We start from the raw sequence: 21,785 nt of genomic DNA on the forward strand, positions 1-21,785 counted from the left end.
ATATCCAACTCTTGATTTTGGCCTGGGTCATGATCCCAGGGTCCTGGGATCAAGCCCTGCATCAGGCTCCAGCTGAGCACGAAATCTGCTTAGAACTCCCTGTCTTTCCCTCTGCCCCTCCACCCCAACTCTCTCAAAAAAAAAAAAAACAAAAAACAAAACAAAAACAAAAAAAAAAACCCATATGAGGAAGTAGAAATGAAGTATCAGTACAGATCCTACAAATATGAAGTAATAAGAAAAGGATATTATGAAGATATACATACTAACAAAGTCAACAGCTTAGAAAAAATAAATCTTTGAAAACCACAATTTAGCAAAACAGGAAAAACAGAAAATCTAAGTATCTCTTTACTCACTAAATTTAATTCAAAATTTTCAAATTTCACACAAAGAAAATGCCAGACCAAGAGGGCTTCACAGGTGAATTCTCTCAAACACTTAAGGGAGAAATGATACCAGTATTATAGAGACATGTTCAAATATCAGGAGCACGAAAACCTTCTAACACTTTTTGAAGCCACCATAACCCTGACATCAAAATAAGACAAAGATATTGCAGGGAAAACAAAAAACAAAAAAAAACATAACACACACTCTCTCTCATGAACATAAATAGTAATTCAACTTGATCAAAAGTAGATGTTCTTCTAATCAAAAAGCACTGTTAAGAAAACAAATACGCAAACCACAGGTTAGAGAAAATATTCAAAACTGATATAACTGATGAAGGATTTGTATCCAGACTGCTTAAAATAATTCCTACAATCTAATAACAAAAAGACCAACAATATAAGTTTTTAAATGTGCAAAAGATTTTAATAGACAGTTGACAACAGAAGAAATATAAATGGGCAAAAAGCACATGAAAAAGTATTAAACATCACTAGCCATAATTAGCTAAAATGAAAAAGATAACATAATCAAAGGTTGCTAAGAGGGTAGAGTAACTTGAACTCTCATATATTGCTGGCAGGAGGATTAAACTACTCTGAAAAACTATCAATTTCCTAAAAAGCCAAATATACGTAAATATATATGTACACACACCCCAGCAATCCCACTCTAAGGTATTTAACCAAGAGAAATGAAAATATGTGTCCACAAAAACCCTTGTATACAACTGTTCATTATAACTTTATTCATAAAAGCTAAGAACTCTTCTATGATTCACATTCCAATGTCCTTCAGCAAGCATTTTAAGAATAAATTCATATTAGTGTCCATTTAAAGATTGGTTCGTGAGTTTGAGCCCCACATCGGGCTCTCACTAACACAGCTTGGAATTCTCTCTCCCTCTCTCTCTGCCCCTACCTCACTCATGTTCTCTCTCTCTCTGCCCCCTCCCTCCCTCTCTTTGTCTTAAAATAAATAAATAAACTTTAAAACATTTAAATATTAGAACCCGTATAAAATGTCTTTCAGGGGTGCCTTGGGTGGCTCAGCAGGTTAAGCATCAGACTCTTAATCTCGGCTTTGGTCATGATCTCCCAGTTCGAGCCCCACGTCGAACTCCACACTGAGTGTGGAGCCTGCTTGGGATTCCCTCCCTCCCTCTCCTTCTGCCCCTCTCCCCTGCTTGGGGTGCTCACTGACGCTCTCTCCATCTCTCTCAAAAAGAAAACAAAATGCCTTTCAGTATGCCACTGTCAACTACAATCCTAGAGCAAAGTCTTACACTCTGTGAAAAACACACGGCCTATATACAAAACTTGTTTCTAATTCTATGCAATCCATTTTCTAGCAATTCCACCTAAATTCTTTTAAAATGAATTCCATTTCTATTCTCTCTACACTGAAATCTAAGCATTCTTGAACTATGCACCAGCACTGACAGGATAAAGCCACACAGATCCCTTCACATTCTGGCTTTATTTCATCCCCTGCTCTATAACCAATTAAGCTGTTATACTTTTTTTCATTGAAATATAAATCTCATAGGAGAGCCTGGCTGGCTCAGCCGGTTAAGCATCCGACTCTTAATTTCGGCTCAGGTCATGATCTCGTGGTTTGTGAGATCAAGCCTCACCTCAGGCTCTGCACTGACAGCATGGAGCCTGCTTGGGATTCTCTCTATGCCTCTGCCTCTCTGCCTCTCTCTCTCTCTCTCTCTTGCTCCCTTGCTCTCAAAATAAATATTTAAAAAATTTAACAAAATATACATCTCATAAATATATTCATGTAAAAAAAATTGCATTCGATGGCACAAATGTGCTGGAGTGGTCTTTTCAAAGGCTTTAAAGCAGAGCTTCTCAACAGCGACACTCCCAACATACTCAACCAGATGATACTTTGTTACAGAACATGCTACATATTTAGCACAGGGGCTGGCCTCTATCCACTAGGTGTCAGCAGTGACAATCACAGTTGTGACAATCACAATGTCTCTGGGCACAATTTCTCAGTTGAGAACCGGACTTAAAGGATTTTCTCATTATGTTTTCTAAGACCTCCTAGGATTCTTTCTGCCTTGGGCAACCCTTCCTCTGAGTTTGCAAACTGTTACCAAACCTTCAGGATCCAATTTAACAATCAATTGTTCTAGTAAGCTTATACAGCCAGCCCTACTCCTACAGCTTCACAGCTCCCAAAGTACCTTAGACCTCTGAACTGTTATTTGTTTGTAAACACTCTTGAGGTCTGTGAGTCCTCTTCAGGTCAGGCCTTTTAGTTTCTTATTCTCGCATCCTTGGTGCCAAACAGTCTATGATTGCTTAGCTGCCTGAGTGACATGCTCTATGAGATACTTACAAATATTACTTAATGTACTACAGAAACATTACTATTCAGCTCAACTGCATGGGCTTCCGGAGCAACATGTTCTTTTTTTTTTTTTTTTTTTTTTAACGTTTATTTATTTTTGAGACAGAGAGAGACAGAGCATGAATGGGGGAGGGTCAGAGAGAGAGGGAGACACAGAATCTGAAACAGGCTCCAGGTTCTGAGCAGTCAGCACAGAACCCGACACGGGGCTCGAACTCACGTACCGCAAGATCGTGACCTGAGCCGAAGTCGGACGCTTAACCGACTGAGCCACCCAGGCGCTCCCCGGAGCAACATGTTCTTAACTCACTCTTTTAAAGTGACAAACAATAAGGTGCCACGCACATAGCTGCTAAATAAACTCTTTGGTGTAGCAGCATTATAAAACACATATTGCTCCAGATACTTAGGTCACTGCCTCCACCCCCTGCCATCGTGAAAACATAAATGAGTGAATTACAAAAGTAAAAAGTACAGGGGCGCCTGGGTGGCTCAGTCGGTTGAGCATCAGACTTCAGCTCAGGTCATGATCTCGCAGTCCGTGAGTTTGAGTCCTGCATCAGGCTCTGTGCTGACAGCTTGGAGCCTGGAGTCTGCTTCGGATTTTGTGTCTCCCTCTCTCTCTGCTCCTCCCCTACTCGCGTGCTGTGTCTCTTTCTCTCTCTCTCAAAAATAAATAAACGTTAAAAATGAATTAAAAAAATAAAATAAAAAGTAAGAAGTTATCTTGCCATCCTGCAAGAGTGATACACTGGGAACTAGGCAAAATCAAACCAAACAGAATATCCGAAATGTCAGGTTGAGAGCAAAATGGGAAGCATTTTCTTGAAGCAGTGCCTGAATGTGATGTGTGGGAGAACCTCACACAATGGTAATTATTTATCAAGCAAATGTGTGGGGGTCACAGCACAGTGTGGCATGTTGTGAGCTTGCAAAGGAAGCTCAAAGCATGTTATGTAACAAAACTGTTGGGGCAGGAGGAAGGGGACTGTGTTTCATCCTTTAAAGAAAGCTGCCTCTTCTGACAGACTACAGCTTGCCATAGAGAAAATAACTGCACAAAATCCTCTTCTCCCACCTAAAATGAGTGACGTGATCACTTCACAGCCCGTGGTATTTGACATGTGGCTGGCATGAAGTAGGGAATGTTTATATCATTTTTGAAGGCTTTCTTTCTTTATGGTCTTTATTTGCAGCTGTGTTCCTTTTAATAAGCTTTACTGAAATATAATTCACACTGTAAAATTCACCTAGAGTATATAATTCAACAGCTTTTAATATATTCAAAGAGTTGTATGACCCTCACCAAAATCAATTTCAGAACATTTTCATCACGTCCCCCCAAATATTCCAAACCCATTAGCAGTTAGTGTCCATTTCCCTTGAAAACCACTGCCCTAGGCAGCCTCTAATCTACTTTACTCCAGTAAAGATTTGCCTGTCCTGGATGTTTTATATAAATATAATCCTATGATATATAGTCTCTTGTGACTCACTTATTTCACTAAGCATGCTGTTTGCAAGGCTATTCCACATTATAGCACATGGTAGTTCTTCCTTCCTTTTTATTACCAAATCATATTTTGTTGTATGAATAGAGCACATTTTATCTACCCATTCATTAGTTGATAGACATCTGAGTTGTTTCTACATTTCAGCTATTATGAATAATGCTGCTATGGGCATTCACATGCAAGATTTTTATGCAGACATACGTTTCCATTTCTCTTGCATATATAACTAGAAGCAGAATTTCTGAGTCACATGATAACTTAATGCTTAACTTTTTTAAAAGCTGCCAAAATGCTTCCCAAAGCGGCTACACCCTGTTAGATTTCTGCCATCAGTGTATGACGGCCCAATGTCTCTGCATCCTCACCAATACTAGTTATTATCTCATGTCTTAATTACAGCCATCCTAGTGAGTGCGAAGTATCTCATTGCAGCTTATGCCTTAATGGCTAATGCCATTAAGCATCTTTTCATGTGCTTATCAGCCATTTGTATATTTTCTTTGAAAAAAAGGTCAAATTTAAATCTTTTACCCATTTTTTAACTGGGCTACTTGTCCTTTTATTATTGAGTGGTAAGAGCTATTTATATTTTCTGGATACAAGTCCTTTATCAGATTTACCATTTGAAGTATTTTCTCCCATTCTGTGGGTTGTCTTTTCACTTTTTGGATGGTATTCTCAGCACATGTGTTCCTAAATATTCTTAGCTGAAACAGTCAAAGTAAACTGGTGAAATGAAAGGAGGAGAATGAAGCACATATCCATTTTACACTGATAATCAAAGTGGTAATGGCTACCTGGACCCCCATCCTCAACCATTCTCTCCTTCATTGTCAGTGATAGATTCCCCAAGTATTACAATAGCACATGATGTTGGTAACAAAAGACACAATTTCCCTGCTTCAGCATTTCCCAGCCTCCCTTGCAACAAGGTATAACCATACAACTCCATTCAGGTTAGCATTACGTGATCAAAAGAGCTACGTTCAACCTCTGGAAGATGTTCCTATGATAAAAGACAGTGCTATATAAGTGAGATCAGGCATCCTGGACCTCAGGTGACTGGGAAAAAAAGTCATGCACACGAAGGAACAAGATCTGACATCAGGAGACATGATGCCCACCCTGATCTCCTCTGTTTTCCCAAACGAGTGAAAAAAATACTACTGCATTATTTAAGCCATCTTGAGTTTTTTCTGTTCAGTGCAATCAAACCTGATTCAGACTCACACAACAATTACATGAAAGCTCTTGATTTGTATCTACATAAATCAAATGCAAGCCCAGGCTCCAGTCTGCAGTTTATGAAGTATTACCTGTTGTCACAATGTTACCTGACTGCTTTTCTGATCCAAGAAATAAAAAAAAAAAAAAGCAAAAACCAATACCAGGAAAGGAGACAAAATATGTTTATATCAGGCATATGCAATAAACTATGAAATTTTATATGTAGGTACCCAACAGGAATTGCCTACAAATGGGTTTCCATCAGAAACCCATCTATGACACCCACCTGCTCCAAAATGGGTTAGAGCTCACAGCACTGCAGTGTGGTACAGAAGAAAAGGATGGCTAACTGACAACTGCTTGATTGGATCTAATCCCAGTTCTGGCACTTCTAAGCAACAATTCAATTTCATTTAATTCAACACAAATTTGGTGAATGCCCACCACACATAAAGCATTGCATTTGGTATTGCAATACCAAGTGATCCTAAAACAGGGTTTCTACCCTCATGGAATTCATAATCTAACAGACAAGGAACAAATTACTTATAATTCCCAGGAGTCTACTTGGCCAGGAATCGGAGAAATAGACAAGAGAAGAGCCTACCTCATGCAAACTCTTCACTAAATAAGCTTTTCAAAACCCCAGAATTAGGGTAGAGGCCTCAAAGTACACTACCTCACCCTCCAGATTTTGCTCCAGAAGTGGGAGACTAATAGTCACACATTGACACAGGGGTTGGCAGGAACCTAAGGGCGCGGGCCCCACAAATACTATCCATTGGTAACATCAAACCTGAATAAATGTTTCCCTGTTTAGAAATGAGGAACTAAGCAAAGACAATGGGAGTCTATAATTTAACTCAAAAGAAACATAATCCTGAAGACTCAAGGAGACACAAAGACAAAGTTATTTTCCAAGTTAACCAAAAAGCTTTAAAAAAAAGACTTACAATAAGTATTACTTTAAAAAATATATTTCTATGCTATTGGTATTTACATAAGATTGAATACACCTAGATAAAATGTTGGATCTGACAAAGAGATCTTTTTTGTCCCAAGAATTCTTGAAAGATTAAAAAAAAATAATATCTCCCACCTCTGCACTGTTAAAAATGCTTATTAGACATCCCAAAAACAATACTGAGTTTTCAGCTAGATAAGAACCTCGAGTTCAGGGAAAAGATCCTGGTAGAGATAATAAATTCAGGAGCTACTAACATAAGGATGGCATTTAAAACCATGAAGCCAGACAAAATCATAAGGGTTAAAATGAGAAGGGCTTCAGGATGAACATGAGAGAACCTGAATATCAAGAGGTCTGGGAAATGAGAACTGGCAAAGGAGTCTAAAAAATGAAAAGTCAATGAGGGGATAGAAAACAAACAGGCAGGCATGATATTTTGGAACAAGTAAAGCAAGTACGTCATGGAGGAGAGTCTGGCCATGTCAGAGGCTGCTGCCAGCAAAGAACAGGGAGGACAGGAGAGCTGACTATTGGATGTAGAACATGGAGATGATGATGACTTGACAAACAAAAGTGCAGTGGAGAAGAGAGGCAGAGGCCAGACTGGAGTAGGCTCAAAAGAGAACAGAAAGAAGGAAATTTGAGACCTTAAAATAACAGCTTTTGAAGAAGTTTTGTTGCTTATGACAGGACAGAAATGAGCAGCAGAGAAAAGGGAAGACTGGTCAAAACAAGGGTTTTTCATTGGTGATGGCAGGAGCATTTTTTCAAGATGACTGAAAAAAGAATATTTTGCTTGCTGATGAGAATAATCCAGTAGAAAGGGCAACCTTCATGTTAACAAGAAAGAAGACTGCTTGAGTGGTATCGGAATAGCAGAGACAGGATGAGAGAGAGACAGGATGAGAAACAACTGAACAGAGACTGGCCTCAGGAACACAGGTCACACAGTGACGAAGAAGGGCAAGGTGATGGAGGAGTGTAAAGGCAGTGGGTGATCTCTTCTAATTGCTTCTACTTTCACAACTAAATAAGACACAAAACTATCAGGAAAGAGACAGTGTTGGAAGCTTAGAGAGAGGAAAATATGAAATATTCATCAACCAAGAGAATGAAGGAACTAAGAAAACGTTCACACAATTAGTGGTTAGAATTAACAGCCCATGTGGGGCTAGTGATCATGAATTTGAAGTGATCCCAGTGAACATGGTTGAATATGTCTCTCTAGGAAGAGAGAAGGCAGAGGTGAATCTTCAAAGTTGGGGTTGTACCAGCAAGTCTAACAAAGATAGGAGTAACAGAGTTTATTTAAAAGATAACTATGATGATTGTGAAATTAAACTAGGTGAAGAAGGAAGTGAGAGTGTATGGAAACTGACAAACAACAGGCTCAACTGATTAGAGAGAATCTAAGGATAACTTACCAGAAAAAAAAACACTAGAAAGTAGTGTCAGAAAGAGAAAGGCTTGCAGTTGAGATCCACAAGAAGTTGCCAGTTCTTGTAATGACAAGATCTAAGCAATGACTGTGACAGTGAATGGCTGAGGTAGGGTAAAGGAGAAGATGACTGAAGGAGAGGAGTTCAAGGAGTCAAGAAGCAAAGCACTAAAAGGATCATCTCAAGCAATACCGAAATCACCAAAAATTATGAAAGGAGAATTGGAAATATACCGTGTAAGGAAATGGAAATTCTAAAAGCAGTTCACACCACAGAAAAAAAGAAAGATACAGTCTATAGAGTGATACACCTTGAGGATGAAACCATGTGAATGGACAGAAAAAGAAAAGACAACCACAGGAAATAACATTTAAAAAGTAATAGCTGAGGGACACCCGGGTGGCTCAACTGGTTGAGTGTCTGACTTCGGGTCAGGTCACAATCTTGGGGTTTATGAGTTCAAGCTCCACATCAAGCTCTCTGCCCCCGTGTCCCTCTCTCTCTGCCCCTCCCCTGCCTGAACCCTCTCAAAATTAAACAATAAAAATAAATAAATAAAACAAAGGGGCACCTGAGTGTCTTAGTCAGTGAACAGTCCAAGTCTCGATTTCAGATCAAGTCGTGATCTCATGGTTCGTGGGATCCAGCCCCGTGTCAGGAGCCTGCTCAATATCATCTCTCTCCCTCTCACTCTGCCCCTTACCCACTCATGAATGCAGTCTCTCTCAAAATAAATAAGCATTTTAAAGAAGTAATGACATGAAATGAAATGGAAAAAAAATAAAATAAAATAACCAAAAGCTGAATATGGAGAGGTTCAAGAAATTTGGGGCAACCACTATGATTCAGTCATGGAGGTCAAGGGATAGATGATTTGCAGGAGGTAGAAGGTAAGTACCAAGTCAAATGCTGCTAAAGCTGCCAAGTGCTATGCCCAATTTCCCACTGTATTTTTTATCTTTTAATTTAAATCCAAGTTACTTAACAGTCTAATAATAATTTCAGTGATTCATCACTCACATAGAACACCCAGTGCTCATCCCAACAAGTGTTCTCTTTAATGCCCCTCACCTTTTTAGACCATCTCCCACTGAACACCATGCCAACAACCCTCAGTTTGTTCTCTGGTATTCAAGAGTCTCTTATGGTTTGTCTCCCTCTGTGTTTTTATCTTATTTTTGCTTCCCTTCCCCTATGTTCATCTGTTTTGTTTCTTATTCCACATGAGTGAAATCATGATATTTTTCTCTGACTTATTTTGCTTGCAAATGGCAATATTTCATTCTTGTTGGTTGCCTAGTAGTATTCCATTATGTGTGTGTTTACATACACATACACATACACATACACACACACATACACACACACACACACACACACCTTCTTTATCCATTCATCAGTCAATGGACATTTGGGCTCTTTCCATACTACGACTATTTGTCAATGGTGCTGCTATAAACATTGAGGTGGATATGTCCCTTAAAATCAGTATACCTGTTCAGTATCCTCTGGGTAGATATAGGAGAGTGCAATTGCTGGGTCACAAGATAGTTCTATTTTTAGTTTTTTGAGGAACCTCCATACTGTTTTCCAAGAGTGGTTGTACTAGTTTGCATTCCCGCCAGCAGTGCAAAAGGGTTCCTCTTTCTCTGCATCCTTACCAACACCTGTTGTTGCCTGAATTGTTAATTTTAGCCATTCTGACAGGTGTGAGGTGCTATCTCATTGTGGTTTTGATTTGTATTTCCCTGATGATGAGTGATGTGGAGCAGCTTTTCATGCATCTGTTATCTGTCTGGATGTCTTCTTTGGAAAAGTGCCTATTCATATCTTTTGCCCATTTCTTCACTGGATTATTTGTTTTTTGGGTGTTGAGTTTGATAAGTTCTTTATAGATTTTGGATACTAGCCCTTTATGTGATATGTCAGTTGCAAATATCTTCTCCCATTCCATTGGTTGCCTTTTAGTTTTGCTGATTGTCTTCTTTGCTGTGCAGAAGTTATTTATGTTGATGAGGTCCCAATCATTCATTTTTGCTTTTATTTCCCTTGCCTCTGGAGATATGTCAAGTAAGAAGCTGCTGCGACCAAGGTCAAAAAGGTTGTTGCCTGTTTTCTCCTCTAGGATTTTGATGGCTTCCTGCCTTACATTCAGGACTTTCATCTACTTTATTTTTGTGTATGGTCTAAGAAAGTGGTCCAGGTTCATTCTTATGTCGCTGTCCAGTTTTCCCAGCACCATTTGCTGAAGACACTGTCTTTATTCCATTGGATATTCTTTCCTGCTTTGTCAAAGATTAGCTGGCCATATGATTGTGGGTCCATGTCTGGGTTCTGTATTCTGCTCCGTTAATCTATGCATCTGTTCTTGTGCCAGTACCATACTGTATTGATGCTTACAGCTTTCTAATACAGCTTGAAGTCTGGAATTGTAATGCCTCCAGCTTTGGTTTTCTTTTTCAGGATTTCTTTGGCTATTCGGGGTCTTTTCTGGTTCCACACAAATTTTAGGACTGTTTGTTCTAGCTCTGTGAAGAATGCTGGTATTATTTTGATAGGGATTGCACTGAATATGTAAATTGCTTTGGGAAGTATCGTCACTAACAATATCTGTTCTTTCAATCCATGAGCATGGAATGTTTTTCCATTATTTTGTGTCTCCTTCAATTTCTTCCATAAGCTTTCTTTTTTTTTTTTTAATTTTTTTTTCAACGTTTTATTCATTTTTTTTGGGACAGAGAGAGACAGAGCATGAACGGGGGAGGGGCAGAGAGAGAGGGAGACACAGAATCGGAAACAGGCTCCAGGCTCCGAGCCATCAGCCCAGAGCCCGACGCGGGGCTCGAACTCACGGACCGCGAGATCGTGACCTGGCTGAAGTCGGACGCTTAACCAACTGCGCCACCCAGGCGCCCCATGCTTTCTATAGTCTTCAGTATATTGATTTTTCATCTCTTTGGTTAGGTCTATTCCTAGGTATTTTATGGTTTTTGGTGCACTTGTAAAGGGGATCGATTTCTTGATTTCTCTTTCTGCTGTTTTATTATTTGTGTATAGAAATGTGACCAATTTCTTTACAATGAATTTATATCCTGCAACTTTGCTGAATTCATGAATCAGGTCTAGCAGTTTTTGGTGGAGTCTTGTGGGTTTTCCGCATAGAGCATCACATCATCTGCGAAGGGTGAAAGTTTGACTTCCTCCTTGCTGATTTGGATGCCTTTTATTTCTTTGCATTGTCTCGTTGCTCATGCTAGGACTTCCAATGCTATGTTGAATAACAGTGGTGAAAGTGGACATCCTTGTTGTGTTCCTGACCTTACAGGGAAAGTTTGAAGTTTTTCTCCATTGAGGATGATATTAGCAGTAAGTCTTTCGTATATGGCCTTTATGATCTTGAGATATGATCCTCTATCCCTAGTGTCTTGAGGGTTTTTATCAAGAAAGGATGCTGTATTTTGTCAAATGTTTTGTCTGCATCTATTGAGAGGATCATGTGGTTCTTATCCTTTGATTCATGTGATATATCACACTGATTACTTTGCAGATATTGAACCAGCCCTGCCTCCCACGTATAAATCCCAATTGATCGTGGTGTATAATTTTTTAATGTATTGTTGGATCCGGTTGGCTAGTATCTTGTTGACAATTTTTGCATCCAGGTTCATCAGGGAAATTGGTCTATAGTTCTCCTTTTTAGTGGGGTCTTTGTCTGGTTTTGGAATCAAGGTAATGCTGGCCTTGTAGAAGGAGTGTGAAAGTTTTCCTTCCATTTCTATTTTTTGGAACAGCTTCAAAAGAACAGTTATTAACTCTTCCTTAAATGTTTGGCAGAATTCCCCTGGAAAGCCATCCAGCCCCAGACTCTTGTTTGTTGGGACATTTTTGATTACTGATTCAATTCCTTTACTGGTTATGGATCTGTTCAAATTTTCTAGTTCTTAATGATCTAGTTTTGGTAGTTTATACATTTCTAGGAATTTGTCCATTTCTTCCAAATTGCCCAATTTGTTGGCATATAATTGCTCATAATATTCTCTCATTATTATTTGTATTTCTGCAGTGTTGGTTTGATCTCTCCTCTTTCAATCATGATTTTCTTTATTTGGGTCATTTCTTTTTTCTTTTTGAGCAATCTGGCTAGGGAGTTATCAATTTTGTTAATTCTTTCAACAAACCACTTCCTGGTTTCATTGATCTGTTCTTTTTTATTTCAATGTCGTTGATCTCTGCTCCAATCTTTATTATTTCCCGTCTTCTGCTTTAGGGCTTTATTTGCTGTTCTTCTTCCAGCTCTTTTAGATGTAAGATTAGGTTGTGTATTTGAGACCTTTCTTCCTTCTTTAGGAAGGCCTGGATTACTTCCCTCTTATGACCACCTTTGCCATATCCGAGGTTTTGGGCTGTCGTGTTTTCATTTTCATTGACTTCTATGCACTTTTTAATTTCCTCTTTAATTTCTTGGTTAGCCCATTCATTCTTTAATAGGATGTTCTTTAATCTCCAAGTATTGATGGTCTTTCCAAATTTTTTCTTGTGGTTGATTTCAAGTTTCATAGTGTTATAGTCTGAAAATATACAAGGTAGGATCTTGATCTTTTTGTATTTGTTGAGGGCTCATTTCTGACTCAGTATGTGATCTATTCTGGAGAACATCCCTTGTGCACTCAAGAAGAACATGTATTCTGCTGCTTTAAGATGAAATGTTCTGAATATATCTGTTAAGTCCATCTGATCCAGGGTGTCATTCAAAGCCATTGTTTCCTTGTTGATTTTCAGTTTAGATGATCTATTGCTATAAATGGGGCATCGAAGTCCCCAACTATTATGGTATTATCATGTATTAGTTTATGTTTGTGATTGATTTATATATTTGTGTGCTGCCACTTTGGGGCATAAATGTTTACAACTGTTAGATCTTCTTGGTGGAAAGACCCCTTAATTACAATATAATGCCCTTTTTCATCTCTTGTTACAATCTTTATTTTAAAATCTTGGGGCGCCTGGGTGGCGCAGTCGGTTAGGCGTCCGACTTCAGCCAGGTCACGATCTCGCGGTCCGGGAGTTCGAGCCCCGCGTCGGGCTCTGGGCTGATGGCTCAGAGCCTGGAGCCTGTTTCCGATTCTGTGTCTCCCTCTCTCTCTGCCCCTCCCCCGTTCATGCTCTGTCTCTCTCTGTCCCAAAAATAAATAAACGTTGAAAAAAAAATGAAAAAAAAATAAAATAAAATAAAATCTAGTTTGTCTGATATAAACATGGCTACTCGGGCTTTCTTTTGATGATCATTAGCATGATAGATGGTTCTCCATCCCCTTTCAATCTGCAGGTGTCTTCAGGTCTAAAATGAGTCTCTTGTAAGCACATATAGATGGATCTTGTTTTCTTATCCATTCTGATACCCTATGTCTTTTGATTAAAGTGTTTGGTCCATTAACATTTAGAATAAGTACTGAAAGATATGAAATTAGCACCATTGTGTTGCCTGTTGAGTTGGTATTTCTGATGGTGTTCTCTGGTCCTTTCTAGCTTTTGTTGCTTTTGTTCTTTTTTGTTTTGTCTTTTCTCCAAAAGGCCCCCTTAAAATTTCTTGCAGGGCTGGTTTAGTCATCACAAACTCCTTCAGTTTTTGTCTGGGAAATTCTCTGTCTCCTTCTATTCTGAATGACAGCCTTGATGGATAATTCTTGACTGCATATTTTTTTCTGAATCAGCACGTTAAATACATCCTGCTACTCCTTTTTGGCCTGCCAAGTTTCTGTGGATAGGTCTGCTGCAAACCTGATCTGTCTTCCCATAAAGGTTAAGGGCTCTTTTCCCCCCTTACTGCTTTCATAATTCTTTCCTTGTCTGTGTATTTTGTGAATTTGACAATGATATGCCTTGTTGATGGTCGGTTTTTGTTGAATCCAATGGGAGTTCTCTGTGTTTCTTGGATTTTGAGGTCTGTGTCCTTCCCCAGATTAGGAAAGTTTTCCACTATAATTTGCTCACATAAACCTTCTGCCCCTTTTTCTCTCTCTTAATTTTCTATGATTCCTATGATTTGGATATTATTCCTTTTTAATAAGTCACTGAGTTCTCTAAGTCTTGTATCATGATCTTTTACCTTTGTTTCCCCCTTTTTTTCCTGCTTCATTATTCCCCATAATTTTATCTTCTAAATTGCTGATTCACTGCTCTGCTTCACCCAGCCTGGACACCGTGGTATTCATTCAAGATTGCATCCCGATTATAGCATTTTTAATTTCATCCTGACTAGATTTTATTTCTTCTATCTCCACAGAAAGGGACTCTATGCTTTTCTTCAACCCCAGCTAGTATTCTTATTATTGTGGTTCTAAATTCTAGTTCAGATATCTTGCTTATATCTGTGTTAAGACCCTGGCTGTCATTTCTTCTTATTCTTTCTTTTGGTGTAAATTCCTTCAATTTGTCATTTTGGAGGAAAAAAAATAATAAAAAATTAAATTAAAAACAAAACAAAAATCAAATAAAGGAAGACAGATCCTACATGTTTTGCTCTGCTTGTTGAAAGAAGCTTGATAGAATACAGAAAAAGAAGAAAAGGGAAAAAAAAGTAAGAAAAAATTTAAAAATTAGAAATAATTATATAATAGAATAAAATGAAGTAGAATTTAAAAAACTAAAAAGTAAAGTAGTAAAAATAATATTTTCTTTCTGTATCCAAGAATGAGGAAGAAACAGAAAAAAAGAAAAACAATTAAGCAAAAACAGATGCAAAGAAAATGAACAAATAAATGAACCAGTGAACAGAATGAAACCCAGTTTCCCCTAGAACTGAAACTATGAAGCCCTCTATAATCTGTACACTAAGTGAATGGAATAACTTGTGCTGGTCTTCTAGAGAATGTGCTTGGAGGGAACAGTTCAGTGGGACTTTGTGTAACGAATCCATTCTCCACTAAGTGGTGCTGCTCAGCTTACTGGAGTGGATCAGTGTGGTGCGCCTGCGCAGGAGAGGTGAAAATGGTTTCTCCAGCTCCCTAGTCTCTGGCACAGGAACTCTCCGCTCTCACTGACCCACAATCAGGCACCCTTCCTTTGTCTCAGGCCTCCATCTAACTTCCCCCTCTACCCTATCCACGTCCAAGCCATCCGCCTGCTATGCGGCACCTCCCTCCAGAGTTTTATCTCAGATGGGGTTGTGTTTCAAAACCACATGCTTCAGAAACCACTGGGGCTTGGACCTGTGCTCACTCTCTAGGGGAGGGTCTCACTGAGCAATGGTTGGGTGCCGGCTTGCCCCACAAAACATTCCTGTGATCGTGCAGTGTCAGAGGTTCAGAGATTATGGCAAACCACAGCACAGTCAGTGCCAGGTTTCACCTCACTCTGGCATCTTAGTCCCAATACCAACAAACGTGGCTGCTCTCTGGGGTCCACTGGGACCTTTGCCTGTGGGGAGGTTTATGGTCTCTACCAAATGCACTGCAAGCAGGGAAACTGCCTCTCCCCTTATGGCACACGGACCCCACAGACTCCAATGGCTGCTCCTGGGGATTCTCCCTGCTTCCTCACCAGAGCACCACCAGGCACTGAGCTCCAGAGCTTCAGACTCTGCACTCCACTGTTTGTAGAATCCTGGTGGTACTGAAACTCTCTGCTTTCTTCTTGCCAATGGTTGTGGGGAACAGACTTCTTATTCAGTCCCCTGTGAGTGTTTTCACTCTTTCTCTCTCTCTCTCCAGCTACTGTGGGGGGGCGGGGGGGGGAGTGCTTTTCTTGCACAATCCTATACACCACTCTCTCCCCCATTCTCTTTCTCTATCCTCTGTCTGCAAAAACAGCTCCCTACCCTCTGCAGCTTTTCTCTCCCCCAGTTCACCTTTCTGCACTGTGTACCTGCCAAGGTCTGTGGCTCAAGTTATGCAGACTGTTGCATTAATCCTCAGATCAATGTCCTAGGTGCCAATGGATTTCTTACTGAATGACCCACAACAATCTAACTCAATATGACCACAGCTGAATTCATCATCCTCCATCCATCCCTGGGCCTCCTTGGTTTTCCATCTTAGTAAATGGCACCACCTAGTTGCTTAAGCCAGAAACCTTCCCTTCCTTCACTTCCTTTACTTCCTTTACATCACTTCCTACTCCAACATCCAATTTGTCTCTAAACTTAGCTCTAAACATCTCCCTCAAATGGATCCCTTAGCTTCCATTTCCACATCTACCAGTCTCCACTCTGCCAGGGTGAGTCTTGAAAAATATAATGTATAATGTATCACCTGCTACTCTACTTAAAACCATTTAATGTATTAAGCTAAAATACCTCAGGCCCTTGCCCCCATCTCAAGCTTCTTCTCCCACTCTTCCTGGCTGCTCCAGTGTCATTGGTGTCTCCGGGGATGTCAAATGGGCCACGCCCTCAGACTACAGGCCCTCAGATATGCCATTCACTCTGCCTGGAATAGGAGTGTCAACCCCAGCTGACTCCAAATAATTCATCAGTCACCAACTAGACATCAGATCCTCCGTCTGCCTTTCTTCAACCATCTATCTAGACTAGCGGTACCCCTGCCACAGAAAGCAGCTCTGGGTGTCAGCAGAAGCAAATTAGAGATGTCTGCAAGAAGAAGGAAACTGAAAGAGTACAGATCCAGGCCCCTTGCCCCACTTTAGTAAGGCAACTTTTTTGTTTCATATACATATAAATATAAAATTTTATTTGAAAAGGGGGGTTCCCTATAAAACAGTTTAAAAACCACTAGGACAAATCACCTCTAAAGTCTTCCCCAGTTCTCAGAGTCTATTTATAAGGTATTATCTTTTGCTTTATAAATGAAAGTAACTTCACAGTAATCCCTCATCGATCACTGGGAAGAGTGGGAAGTGCTTACAATCATAGTAAGCATCATCGTTGACCAAGTGCATTTGGCATGGTCAGGTCTTAGAAAAAAATACAGGGTTAGGCAAAAACAATACGAACTGGAATAAAACAATAGACGAAAGTACTAGGAGTATCCTGCTTTCAAAGCAAATCAGATTAACTACATTTACATATTTTCTAGTAGACAGCACTGCTGATTCACCTTTTTCAATTATTTAGGGAATGTCACAATTACATGGTAATACTCACTTACAACATCGTGGCTAAGAAGCAGAAGGGGCTCTAGAGGCAGAATGCCTCTCAGAAATCTCAGAATGCCTCAAAATCTCAGCTCCTCCACTTACCAACTACATGCCCTTGGGAGAATCACTCAAGCTCTCTATGCCTCCAGATTCCCATCATAAAATGAAAAGGATAATACCTACCTGACAGGGCTGTGATGAGGATAAAATGAGATAAAGCATGGAAGAATGGAGAGCACTGTCTGGCACTTAGGACTCAGTAAATGCCCACTATGGGCATATACACACATATGTTCAAGTTATACTAGACAGCCTGAATGTCTTAAGGTATCTGAACCAGCCCTTGCTGGCTTGAAATTTAACATCTTCCGCAATGACATCCTCTTTCATTTTTTTTCCCACTCTTGGCAAAACGCTTATTAAACTACCTGCCTTCTTCATGGTGGTACCAAATTTATCATGGTGCTTAACGGCACACTTTTACACACCTGCTCTTCAATCCATTTATTGGAAAGTAAAGCATAGCTCTTCCCTCTCTGCACCAACCCCATAGACTTGGTCACATCCTCTAAGGGAAGGGGAAGCATTAATTACTTTTGTATCTGACCTGAAATGAACTTTGTTACAGAAGTCTCATATTGTAAACTTTTATTATACAACTATGAAACAGCCTTAGCTAAAGACCAGTGTTGACAAAACCAGGACTGGCAAGGAACCACCATACTGTGAGACGTTACAAAAGAAACATTCTCTAAGTACCAGGATTTTCCTTAGTACAATCGGACACAGAAGTAAATGCCAGACAAGTAGTAGTGTTATCGGACGAACTTTTTTCTGTTTTTTACTTCCTCCTCTCTAGCAAAGATTCTTTTATAATAACTTAAAGTCATATGACAAGGGAAATAATAACTAAGCTTTGAATAGTTTGCCTACAACGCTCCATCACATACAGAATATACACACTGAAAATTCCCACACACAAAAATGAATATTGTTCTGTATTAATAGCCCACTATCTCTTGTCAGCTATGTCACCTACTTCCTCAGTTTCATTCATTATTCTTTCAGTGCCACCAATCAGGCCTGGGTCAACGATGAAATGCTCCAAGGTAATTTTTTAATTACTGGTTAGAAGAACTCCAACTCCAGCCGAGAGCAAGCTATCACTCCACAGCTAAACACAGGGACAAAGACTAACAAGTCAAAATGAACACAAAGCCTGGAAATGTAACAAGATAACATTCTTTCAGGCCAAGGAAACCTCAGTTTCTTTTTTTTTTTTTTTTTTTTTTTTTTTTTAATTTTTTTTTCAACGTTTATTTATTTTCGGGACAGAGAGAGACAGAGCACGAACGGGGGAGGGGCAGAGAGAGAGGGAGACACAGAATCGGAAACAGGCTCCAGGCTCTGAGCCATCAGCCCAGAGCCTGACGCGGGGCTCGAACTCACGGGCCGCGAGATCGTGACCTGGCTGAAGTCGGACGCTTAACCGACTGCGCCACCCAGGCGCCCCAGGAAACCTCAGTTTCAATTAACCTCCATTCTTTAAATCATTTTTTATAGGCTTCTTTCCTTAAGTGGCATGATTCTAATAACTTACCGGTCAGTAGCTTCCACATCAAAACAAAACCTTCTGTCAATGGAGTCAGTATGCCTCTTGGTACATTCTTTCAAAAAGAACACTTCTCCATCCCCCTGAAAATAATCATTTTTAACATTTTCAAAAATACACTATAAACATAAACATATTGAAGAATCCTATATTGGGGTTGGAGGGGGCACAAGTTTCAAGATTTTAAGTCCATTTATCCTGTTCTCTTTCAAACGAGTTTAAACACTATGTATAATCTTAATTTTCATCATCCTCTTTTCCTTAAGGTTTTCTAGATCTTTCTCTGATTACAGTAACACTAAACCAGACCTCATGAGCACTGATTTTAAAGGGCAGATTAACAATATGGTTTCCAAATGCTAGAATATTTGTTATTCTCTTACTGCACTTTTTAAAAGAATAATTTGTTTTTAATTCGCATTATGTTACACTGTATGAAATAGTCAATATGTGACCATTTTTGACCTACAAAAACTTCAATTCCATATGAATCTACCTAAAAAGTATAATGTATCAAAGGGCCCTAGATCAGCTACTGTGATCATCAAAAGCTAGACCACTCAATGTAGGTTTTGTTTCCTTAGTGAATCACCCTGAATTTATCTTAATTTGTTTTAATACAGTACTATTTTACCTCACTAAACCATCCAAGGGAGACAGAGGCAATGCAGGAACATGGGTTCTGAGTAAAAACTGTTAAGAACTCTGAGTATAGGGGCGCCTGGGTGGCGCAGTCGGTTAAGCGTCCGACTTCAGCCAGGTCACGATCTCGCGGTCCGGGAGTTCGAGCCCCGCGTCGGGCTCTGGGCTGATGGCTCAGAGCCTGGAGCCTGTTTCCGATTCTGTGTCTCCCTCTCTCTCTGACCCTCCCCCATTCATGCTCTGTCTCTCTCTGTCCCAAAAATAAATAAAAAACGTTGAAAAAAAATTTTAAAAAAAAGAACTCTGAGTATATACTTCTAGACTATTCTGACATTTTCTAAAATACAAGAATCTCCAAATAATACTAAACAAACATTCAAATATACCAATATTTTAAATATTAGCAGTCATTATATTCTAAAAGTATTTTTTATTATTTGGTGGTTTAGCAGAAAGGCATCTCATATCTTAGCATTTGAGTTAGTCCTGACTCGTGACTAACACTCAACCCTCATGCTCAATCTTAACCCCATCAGCCTTTTTAGAGTGATATCCTGGGGGCACCTAGGTGGCTAAATCGGTTAAGCGTCCGACTTCAGGTCAGGTCATAATCTCACAGTTCATGAGTTCGAGCCCAGCATCGGGCTCTGTGCTGACAACTCAGAGCCTGGAGCCTGTTTCAGATTCTGTGTCTCCCCCTCTCTCTCTCTCTGTCCCTCCTCTGCTCACACTCTGTCTCCCTCTCTCTCTCTCTCTCTTTCGCTCTCTCAAAAATAAACAAACATAAAAGAAATTTAAAAAAAAAAAAAATTATATCCTCACAGAGTCCCTGAGTAGCTTAGTCAGTTAAGCTAAATCTGACTCTTGATTTTGGCTCAGGTCATTATCTCATGGTTGGTAAGTCTGAATCCTGTGTCAGGCTCAGCACTGACAACACGGAGTCTGCTTCGGAGTCTTGGGATTCTCTGTCTCCCTCTCTCTCTCTGCCCTTCCCTTGTTTGCAAGCATGCACTCTCGCTCTCTCAAAAATAAATAAAAATAAATAAATAAATTTAAAAAAAAGAGTGATATCCTGACTTCCTCCTCTTCTCCACGGCCCTGATTTTCCATGTTTATTACATAACTATGTTTATATTATAAGCTGTTTTAAACATTTTTCAGGAAGATGCAAAGTATATACGTAAATAGAAGTGAACCTGGGTTAATTCTGTATTCACCAAAGCAAAATCATACCCATCCACCCAGATAAGCAATGAGTTCACCTTTTTTTTTAACGTGTTACCAATTACATTCAATACTGGTGGAAGAGCTTTGTCTCCAGACTATTAGATTATTGCTATGAGTTGCAGTTTCTATTTAAAACCCGAATAATGATCATCATTTTTACACAGCAAGCTCCTAAGGTTTTCTTGCTATCACGTGTTGTTTTGCTACTTATTTCTGTGGGAAATAAATGGGAACTGCCTAAGTGAGAACTTTGTACATCTAAATGGAAAACAATATGATTCATTATAGATTACCTACTGTATAATGTTTTCAGGCTGTGAATAACATGTGTGCACATCCGATCTGTGTGAACACTGACCTGGCAGAACACTGAGTCGTGAAAGCTTCTCGTAGGTGTTCACTACATCCTCTAATAATACTGGACATAAAAGGATTCTAGTCCTGACCATAAAAACCCACACATACAATTCAAAAACCACAAGGGCTGTTATTTATTGGCCTATTTCATTTAGGAACAAAAGAAAACAAAGATCTGAATCCTAAAAACAAGATACAGTATATTTACCATTAATTAATATATACACCATTAAAATGTCAGCCTCAAAAAACTACCTGTCACACGGAATACAAAAATACATAATCAAATACTTACAAGCTTTCCCCCAGATCTGTGCTCAAATGGGATTATGTTAAACTTCTTGGCTGCTTTCCGATACATGCAGTAGTGTTTGACCCAACTGGAACCGAATGGAGCAGGCCCTTCAAGAAGAAATAGATCTTTACCTTTTTCCTCATAAATAAGCAGATACACAGAGTGCCAAACGCATTACTATAGAGGAAAAAAAAAATAAGCAGCAACTAACACAGCTCAAGTAAACAAACCAGCAACAATGTGGATTCCAATTAAAAAAAAAAAAAAGTAGGGAAAATAAGCCTGAGAGAGATCATTTGAGAGAAAATGCAATACTTTTTAGCAACAGAGCAGTGAGTCAAAGACATACTTCTCAGTTTGCCACACCATTATCTCACACCTAAAAACGTCTTAATTGTGAACTATACTTTTTGTTTATTTCTAGGTATTAAGAGTTCACAAGGGTTTCAACGATTCCATTCAATGTATGTGATAGTTCTGGATTCGGTTCTGGCCTCTCAATATGATACAGTCACAGATTCTAGCATCTCAGGAGTTCTGAGTCCACTCTAGCACCCTGGTGGGTAGCTGCCCTTACTAATGACGCTTTGTAAAGGTAAGCTTTAAAATGAAAAATGAAGAATGGAGAGGTGCTATCTACATCTAACCA

The 21,785-nt window shown here is 39.5% G+C and overlaps 1 protein-coding gene across 1 annotated transcript in view; it reads right to left on the reverse strand.

The window, feature by feature from the left end:
• ARHGAP10 (Rho GTPase activating protein 10) overlaps positions 1-21,785 on the reverse strand; it is a 330,784-nt gene that overhangs the window by 167,290 nt on the left and 141,709 nt on the right. Inside the window, exons 9-10 of the mRNA XM_047855976.1 lie at positions 21,137-21,243; positions 18,604-18,698 (exon numbers count right to left, since the gene is read on the reverse strand). Of these exons, the coding sequence (XP_047711932.1) occupies positions 18,604-18,698; positions 21,137-21,243 (202 nt within the window). The remainder of the gene's footprint in view (positions 1-18,603; positions 18,699-21,136; positions 21,244-21,785) is intronic.

Source organism: Prionailurus viverrinus, chromosome B1 (assembly GCF_022837055.1).
Source record: "Prionailurus viverrinus isolate Anna chromosome B1, UM_Priviv_1.0, whole genome shotgun sequence".
Classification (NCBI taxonomy): Eukaryota; Metazoa; Chordata; class Mammalia; order Carnivora; family Felidae; genus Prionailurus; species Prionailurus viverrinus.